General features: G+C 32.1%; 1 protein-coding gene and 1 long non-coding RNA gene across 4 annotated transcripts; both read right to left on the bottom strand.

Moving 5' to 3' along the window:
• Nucleotides 1-602: 602 nt before the first annotated feature.
• On the bottom strand, nt 603-2,256 carry LOC116010010. Its single transcript, XR_004096884.1, has 3 exons — nt 2,164-2,256; nt 904-1,110; nt 603-806 (listed from the first exon to the last, which is right to left on the bottom strand). It is a non-coding gene; the product is annotated as an uncharacterized LOC116010010 (long non-coding RNA).
• Nucleotides 2,257-5,669: 3,413 nt separating this feature from the next.
• Nucleotides 5,670-9,050, bottom strand: LOC116009999 (amino acid transporter AVT6E). Of its 3 annotated transcripts, XM_031249239.1 has the most exons (4): nt 8,809-9,050; nt 8,649-8,702; nt 5,914-7,369; nt 5,670-5,826 (listed from the first exon to the last, which is right to left on the bottom strand). In XM_031249239.1, coding segments are annotated over exons 3-4 (1,449 nt in total). In that variant the 5' UTR covers nt 7,362-7,369; nt 8,649-8,702; nt 8,809-9,050; the 3' UTR covers nt 5,670-5,825. The 3 variants fall into 3 exon arrangements, with proteins under 3 accessions (XP_031105099.1, XP_031105098.1, XP_031105097.1); XM_031249238.1 differs by having other exon boundaries at nt 5,670-7,369; nt 8,649-8,707; XM_031249237.1 differs by having other exon boundaries at nt 5,670-7,369; nt 8,809-9,049.
• Nucleotides 9,051-9,478: the final 428 nt, after the last annotated feature.

The following is a 9,478-nucleotide window of genomic DNA, read 5'->3' as shown; positions in this document are numbered from 1 at the left end:
ACCATAGTTCTATAAGAGTACAAGGAACTATTGGATATGAAACTGTGAATGTTTAGCATAGTTCTAATTTGGAAATTGTGAATGTGGAGTTTTGAAAATGTGAATGTGGAGTTTTGAAATTGTGAACATAGAGATTAGAAGATGTGAATTTGGAGTTATTAAGTTGTGAATGTTTAGTTTTAAAACTGTTAATGTAGTTATTAAGTTGTGAATGTTTAGTTTTAAAACTGTTAATGTGGAACATAATTCGTGAATGTTTAGTTTTAAAACTGTTAATGTGGAACATAATTCTTATTTAAAAAGTTTTAAAACTGTTAATGTGGAACATAATTCTTATTTAAAAATTGTGAACATATAGTATACAAGGTGTGAATGTTTAACAAAGTTAACATTATTATGGTCAATTTGTAGTTAGAGAAGTGTGAATGTGGAGTTTTAATTTTGTTATATATTCACACACAAAATTAAAACTTGTACAAAAAAGGATTGGAAGCTGTTCATTAGACAACCATAGTTGTATAGGAGTACAAGAAACTATTGGATATTCACCTCTGAGTAAGTTTTATAATTGACACTATTGCCTAAAAACTTTTGCAATCTTCTTTCTACTTTCTAATGCATTTACTCTTGTAACCTACATTGATCTCCAAATCAATTAACAAAGGAAAATTAAAAAATGTTCCAATTGTTCATTTCTTGTTGTACAAGACTTTGGTTTTCTTGATGACACTGTTTTTCAATGTGTTGGCACGCCACCTTATGATTGCTGCGGCATACCTAGCCCTCAGTCCAAGTAAGAAATCTTCCTACAAATATACAAGATTAAATAAATAATTTATTGCAATGTTAGGGAAAAAAAAAAAAAGAGAAGAAATTATTCAAAGCTAGTATTTGTGTACTTACATTTAAGCTTGTTTTCCTTCTGAATCCAGGGTTCCATTTCTTTAGTGTCCCGTTGTATGTCTCCATATGCCGCATTACAAATAGTCCACAATCAATATAATTTTATGTTTCTTTCCAATTCATGTCAACAACCTTTTCGGTTAGCTCATCCACCTTCCAGAATAGGGCAGATGACCCCAATGCTAGGTATTCTTTTAAACTTGTAACCTGGAAAAAATATTTAAGTCTACCACTGTAACACATTCACACATTCATATTTTTATATTCACAGTTTCTATACTCTACATTCACAAATAGAAAAATACACATTCACACATTTCAGTTTTACAATTTAAGTGATTATATTAAATCTACTATACATTCATACTTTCATAACTCTATATTCACGGTTTGAAAACTTCACATTCACACATATGTAGCAATTGATAAGGAGCTCAAGTTGTTGATCAACTGACCAAGAGGTTTGTGCAGTATCCATACTTGTCTTTCTTGGTAACACCAGGGAGTAAGGCCTTGTTGTCAATGATTTCAACTTTTGAAGCTTTAATATTGATGCAAACTAGAAAATAGTGCCCGTGACGAAGCACTGGAAAAAATATCTAAATTCCATACGTGTCTTTCTTTGTCTTTTTTTTTTTTTGTATTTTTGTTTTGTTTTTTATTTTTAATTTTGTTATAATTTTTTTTGTTTTGTATTATTATTATTATTGTTGTTGTTGTTGTTGTTTTTATTGTTATTGTTATTATAATTGTTATTGTAAATTTTATTTTATATAATAATAATAATAATAATAATAATAATAATATGAATGTCTTTTTAGGTCATTTTACATATTAACTCCTAATATAAACAGCTAATTTTATCAAACATCTTTTTACAAACCGCTAATACAATCCGTTGGTCAAACCCGCTAATACAAACCGTTGTGTGATAACCGCTAAAACAATCTGCTACCGCTAATAACTAATCGCTGATAACCAAACAAGCCCTTAGTGTCATCCAAGTTTAAAAAGCTACTCATTTTTTCTACAATAATATCTGAAGTATCTTTGTTAATTTCTCAAAGTTTCAAACTCAAGTCGATATCTCATAAGTCATAACTATTGTGATCTAAAATGGTTTCATACTAAATAACATTAGTGCACAAAACTATTTTTAAAATGTACTGAGTTCAAATTTTTTCAATTTTTTTTAAAATGCTATATTTAAAAATTATAAATTCATTAAACTAATATAAATTATATAAAATTATAACTTACCTTAAATTATACAAAGAAATTGCGATCGTGAATACTGATTTCCTTCCAAAATCCTTTAAGTCTAATCACATCCTTGAAATTGAAGAAATATTTACAAGAACCTGGATTCAATGAAAACCAAATTAAACATTAAAAATAGGAACAAGCAAAACAAAAATCAAAATGCAAACCCCTGCAAATTCTTCTAGATCTCCTGAGGAAAACATGAAAATGAAGAAAAACAAGGAAAACCGCAAAAGAAAATGTAGTGATGGGAGAAGATATAAGGTCAAATCTTACCCATTTTTTGCGGCATTGGGTCAGTTCAAAGACTGGAGAAATTGAGAATTTGAGAGCAGTAGAGAGTGGGAATAATGAGAGCTGAGTGTTGAAAGTTTGAAGAAATTGAGAATTTGAGAAAGAGAGTTTGAAGTGTTGAAGAGTGTGATGAAAGAGTTTTATATATGCATATATGTCCGAACAAAGTTCACAAGAGGCTATTCCTTACTGCTATTTTTCCATCTTTTCAAACAAATTAAATTCCTAATACTACTATATGTGGTACTCCCACTTTCTACTCAATTTTTTATTTCATGCTGAGGTGTCATCTTTTAATTGATTTAAACAATAAAATAATTCACTATTTTTATTCATTCACTTTTATCTACTCAATAAAATTTGTACACGTGACTGACGAAAGTTATATTCTATAAGAGTACATATAAGTCACGGGTGAACTGAACGGAAAAAGTTACAGAGTTAAAAAAAGAAAAAATAAAAAACAAAACAAAACAGGGTGATTTATTGGTACTTGAATTGTCCAGGCCAGTTGCATGCAATGAACAGTGAAATGGACTGTATTGCGTATAAAACAAACAAAAAGTATATGAAATGATGGGTGATAATAAGGCTGGCAAGTGAATAGTTAATTTGAAACTATTTTAACTCATATCACAGTAAAAGAGGGAATGGAAGATCACATCAGAGCTGTTTCCAATTTTAAATGATAAAAAAACTGTACTTAATTCTTAAATATGCATAAAAATTTTAATGTTTTGTGTCGGGTCTATAAATTTTTTGAATATAAAATGCAATGAAAACTTACCCTCCACAGCCGGTGCCGCACGAGCAGCTAGAGCCGCAGCCACACTTTCCTCCGCAGCAAGACATTTTTGGGTATGAAATTAGTGGAAATAAATGGAAAATTAAAGAAGGGTTAGTGAAATAGGAATGAACTTATCGGCTAGTTTGAGTTCACGGATAGAGGATTTGGCAGTGTTTATACTTGCGAGGGAGGGAAAGAGAGTGAATGTGCACCCAACACAAGTGTACAATATGAATAATTTACTAGAAATAAATGGTACAATATCAGATATAAAGACTAGAGTCTAGAGAGGTCAAAGTGACACTACAAAAGAACCAATTCTCGCTATTCTTATTTCTTATCTTGTAATACTTTTTCACTTTTAAAAGTAATCATATTTTTACAATATCAAATTTAAAATTTCTTGATATTATTTTAACTTTATCAACATAAGGTGGATATCTACTTTGTAGAAATAATAGTTTAGTACTTCATACAAAATAAAGTATTAACCCCCCTGGAGAGTGAGGAGATCTACCTCAATGACATGGTGCATGCCACAAAGCCTCTATCAACCTTGATCACTATTAGAAAAAGATTTGAGTTAATACCCAGTATAGTGGTTTTACTCGATTTAGTCCTATGTGTTTATTTGTGTTTAATTTAGTGCTTGACTTTGATGATTTTACACAATTTAGGCTCTGTTTGGCAAAGCTTATTTAGGAGCTTATAGCTTATTTTAAGCTACTAATAAGCTATAAGCTCTGTTTGATAATGTTCCTAAAATAAGCTAGTAGCTTAAAATAAGAGCTTATTTTTGAACGCTATTTAAGGTAGCGTTTCAAAATAAGCTAATAGCTTCCTAACTTTTTTTCCATCTTTAACCTTATTATTTTAAAGAAATAACATCATTTACCCTTTCCAATTAAAACTTTTTTGACTTTTTCTCTTCAATATGTTTGGTTGTAATTTCAATTTAACATTTGTGTTTGAACATTGATTTTTGTATGAACTAATTTTATGAATTATAAACATTTTGTTTTACTTTATATGATTTCAAATATATGTTATTACTTTATATTTTATTAAAATATATTGATTTCATTATTTTGTATTTTAATATATAAACAAACCTATTTAAATTGTACGAAGATGTCCTTTTTAGTCTTTTTACATTTATCAGCTTATCAAAAAGCTAATTTTACCAAACACTTTTAATTATAACAGCTAGCTTAACAGCTCTTCAGATTTCAGCTTCGAGCTTATAGCTTTTCAGTTTTCAGCTACTTTTCAGCTTTAAGCTACCTTTTCAGCTAGGTTTGCCAAACATAGCCTTAATCCTCTGTTAACAATTCTATTTGTTGCCTGATAAAAATAGGATTAACATGGTAATTTTTCTTCCCTTTTTTTTTTGTGTGCCAGATTGCCTTCTTCTCCCACTTTGGATCGAGAACATTACGACAATCTTATTTGTTTATCATTTCTTCATCACCTAAGATGCAATGGGAATCTGTTAAATCCTTAGCAGATGCCTATTTAGCAAGAAAATTCAAAAGATTGAGCTTGAAATTCATCTTAAACAAAAATATCAGCAACTTATTAGTTTTTTTTTTTAACAGAAAGAAAATAAGTCTTGCAATAAGAAATTACAAGTCATTCTTGAATGCTTAAAATACGTAATCAAATTAGATGCAATGCAAATTAAAAGGGACAAAAAAAAAAAAAAAAAAAAAAAAACAGAATGTGGTGTCAGGTGTGCCAGAGAATTTGTTTTACCAAATAAGATTTGTCGCCACTCATAATTAATTGCGCTACCCACAGAAATCAAACTGCCATCCAGATTGTTGTTGCGCTGAACGCCAAATCGAGCCGTGCCAACCAGAATTTGTTGTTTCCGGATCACCGCAGGAAAATCGAAGCCGCTGCCACTGACTTGAATTGTTGTCGCCCAGCGAAAATTGCTGCCAAAAGCTGCTTGCCGTCGAACAAAATTCACCTCCCAGATCGTCTTCGAAAGGAGACGACCGCCCAGAGTGGAGCAATTCATTTTTTTTCTCTCAAGGTGTTTGTTTTCAATTCTACGTTCCTCACGCGCCTTTACTTCCAGTGCCAACATAACAAGGTTCAATAATTGTTGGCTTCCTATGTTTGCTTCCGATTCCATTTGCTTTTAGATTTCTAGGGTTTGAGGAAGGAAGGGAGAATTGTATGGATGAAGAAGAGGGAGTGAAAATTAGGAAAGACAATTTGACAAAAATAAAAGGATAGAAAATTACCACGTTAAAGACTAAATTAAGCACAAAAAATCATTTAGGACTAAATTGAGTAAAACCACTATTCTCAAAGACTATACGGGTATTTACTCAAAAAAATTTTGATATAGGAATATGTCATGAACTACTATAAAACTGATAAGAGTAGAATTATAGCAAGCATGCAGATCTGGAAGTAAAATGGACTTGTGTGATATACTAATAGTAGTACAACTGTTGAATCTTGTGGTACAATACTACAATGGCACCCAAGCTGCTGTGGGAAAAAATAGGACAAGGTATGGAATATCTCAACCAAAATGATACATCATGCTCAACCAAGCATATCTACAAGAGAAATACACAAAAACATCATGTTCAAACTCATTTTTGCTGCTATCTATTGTATGATAAACAAGCAGCCAATTAGCTTACTATTTTATGCTATAAATGTTGCCAATCACTCCCAGAGTGCTAACAATAACAGCCATTACTAACATGGACCAACACAATGCCTTCTCTCCGCTGCTCAACCCATTCCCTTCTTTGCTCAATCTTAGGGCAATAAGAGCTGGAAATGTAAAACCTAAAGAAACCGCTGTAGTTGCACCTGTGAATTTGAATGCAGTCCAAATGTTTGGAATCATGGTTGAACCGAAATATATGAGAGCTAAGAGAACTGCAGTCAGAGCCAAGCACCTCTTCCTACTCTCTTGGAGTGGGGCTGAATCCTTAAAGAACAATGCATCAACTGCTTGCCTTAGGGAGAAATGGATAACAGGGAAGACAAGGATTAAATGGAAGACATAGCCAATGCGGACGATATATGTTAAAGCTGTACTAAAACGAATACCGAGATCTTTATCAAAGTTAGTCAGTACATCAGATTCAGTCTCTTTTCCAAAGAGTAAATAACCAGCAACAGCGGTTGAAGCATACACCAGTACACAAATAACGGTGGTGATCCTTCCCACTCGGTACATCTTCTGTGGCGAGCGTCCTTCAAGCTCATTATAAATAGGTTGAATATTAAAATGACAAACATAAGCATTTGACATTATAGGAATCACCACAAGTAGATCCAAGATTGCCCTGGTGGATCCAAAATCCGGGGTCATTCTAGGAGCTTCAATTTTCCCTTCAACAAGCTTAATGAATGCTACAATGAAAGCAACAAAAACAAATACCACAGCAAGAGCAACAGAAGCCGCTGACGTCAAGCTCAATGACTCAATCTTGTCTAATGCACACAGAGGTGCAAGAAAAATCACCAAAAAGATCAGAACCACCAACTTCCTATGATCCCACACCCCTTGACCTAACCACTGATCAAAAACACCAATATGGTGAAGTGAACCTGACATAACATCTCCAATTATAATCAAATAAACAATTAATACACCAGCATTGTTCACAATGATGCAAATCTCCGATAAGATCCTAGCTGTTTTACCCAAAGCGGCCTGAACAACCTCTCCATAGGATGATGCATTGCACTGGACCGAGAAACGGATAAGCAATTCAACACTCATTTCAGACAAAATACCCATCAAGATTATCAAAATAAAACCTAAAATCAAACCCAAAACTTTCATTGTGGCAGGCAATGCCATAATCCCCGCCCCAATAATAGTCGTGGTGAGGTTGAAAACAGCCCCATATATTCCAGATCCAGATTTATTTTCACCAAAAATAAGGGGCAAATTATCGAAATCAATGTCATCTAATTCAAGTTCATCCGCATTGACCGGTTTCACGTACCTGTTTTCCTGATCTGAAGCTACCAACTTCCTAGATGGGACATCAGATTCAAAGTCTCCATCTTTCAGTTGTAAGTCTACGAATCCATCCTTGGAAGCAACAGCTGAATAATTACTATCCATATCTCAATCTGTTATTCATACATGCATAAATTATAATTCATACTTTTGAAGAATGAAAGAAATATACCTTGTATTGTTAATAAAAGTAATTTGCCATATTAGCAATGGTATCTCTGAGAGTTTCTTTAGAAGTATGTAATCTTTGTATATCCTACAATATAGCATATTAGATTGATGATTCCATAATGAGTTTTTTTTCCCCCTTTATGGTAACCTTTGTGCAATTTTTAAATTAAAAAATAAAAATAAATAAATATTTGGTCTTGGGGTCTTGGATTCTCTACAATAACTCTGTATATTTCGAAAAGGTTGCTATTAAGGTTATATATACTTTAAATAAATTAGTAGGATAAAAAAAAAATTAATGTTCAAGTAGTTATTTGAAATAGCAATTTCAATACATCAGATGTAAAAATACTAGTTCTTTGTGAACACGCATGATGTGTGATTAAAAAAATGTCTAATAAACAAAAGAAGATAGTAAAATTATATGAACGAAATAACTAAAAAACACATAAATCTTATAAATATTAGAAGATATAATTTACATTTTTGATGATAAGAAGGATTATTATCTTGCATACATTTTCGAAAAATACATAGCACTTAGTAGGTATTGTGTTTCAAATGCAATTAGTGTTTCAAAAAATAGATTTCACTAAGTAGATTTCACTTAGCTTTCAGCAAATGCGCAATTAGTTTTTCTTGACAAGTTTTGGGGAAAATGTGGTTTTAGTCCATCTTTAAAAGTTGCAAAATACACCTATGTATTTACAATAAAGTTGTGATTTTAGTCAATGTAGTAAGCTGCCCATAAACGTCAATTAGAGTGTCAGTCATGCAATTATGACACGCTAGTTATTAGGAAAAGTCATAGTAGTGCGAGGAGCAAAATTCTACAATACCTTGATACCAGGACTAAGGGGTGCATTTTGCAAATTTGATTTAAAAAAAAAAAAAAAAAAAAAAAAAAAAAAACCTCTACCATAATGTCTCATATTTTAGGAATTTCAAATTTGGGTAACGCAGCAAAGGCATGAATATTTTAATTTAAATAATTTGGTAAAATCCAATTTTCTCCTAATAGATATTTTTCACACAAACAATTTGTTTTAGGCAAAATAAAACGCATTTTTAAGATGAAATCTGAAATATAATACGGAGTATTAATAAAAATTAAGGTTGAATAAAATTATATATATATATAATGAAATGACATTAAATGGGCAATTTATGATCTTAAAACAAGTAGACAAATCCAAAACCGAGAAGAAAAGAGATCCAAACCTGGAAGGCTGGAACGTCTTTATTAAAAGAAGAAAAATCCTCTCCTCATCCGATCTACCCTAACAGTAAAAAGAAAATAAAACATTATCCAAAACTAGAACAATGTGGATCTGAGAAAATAACGAGATCTGCAAAACATATCAAAGACATACGAATATACCTGCGTGCATGAAATGATCCGTCGATCTCTTAGAAGTCCAGATCCCCTTGCAAAAGAGAGAGATCCAGAAAGAAGAGTAGAGATAAAGAGGATGAGGGAGGTATAGAGAAAAGTTAGTAGTCGATAGAGAGGATAGAAAATTTCTGTGCGAGCGAGAGAGAGATGCAGAGAGGAGAAAGAAGGAGAGGGCGTAGCAAAAATTAGACGGGGAGACCGGGAGAGACGGCTGACTTGGCGATAAACGGAGTTTATAACTTTTCCTAAAATATTTCTTTTCTTTGACTAAAATAAAGATATTCTATACTACTGTATATATATATTTTTTTGAAGTAAAATATTCTATTTTCTAAGACTCGTGTAAACATTTCTAAAATATTTTTAGCAAAACATAGTTACATAATACTGCTTTTGCTGGATTTAATGAATTAAGTTTTACCTTTCAAAAAAAAATCTACATTTAGGATGCGCGAAATCATTTTCTGGACTTTAGGTGTTTGGCAACTATTGGAAAATCCAATCAACGGAAATCAAGAAGCCCATTTTGGCGGAAAATGACTTCCACCCAAATTTGGCGGAAGTCATTTTCCGCCGTTTAATTCTTACGCAATGACCAACGTTTCTGGCAGAAACCACTGGAAACCAAAGTAATCTGGTTTCTCGTCGGAAACCA

This window comes from Ipomoea triloba, chromosome 2 (genome assembly GCF_003576645.1).
Source record: "Ipomoea triloba cultivar NCNSP0323 chromosome 2, ASM357664v1".
In the NCBI taxonomy this organism is placed as follows: domain Eukaryota; kingdom Viridiplantae; phylum Streptophyta; class Magnoliopsida; order Solanales; family Convolvulaceae; genus Ipomoea; species Ipomoea triloba.
The sequence above is the reverse complement of the archived record's forward strand: the minus strand, read 5'-3'. Positions and strand labels throughout refer to the sequence as shown.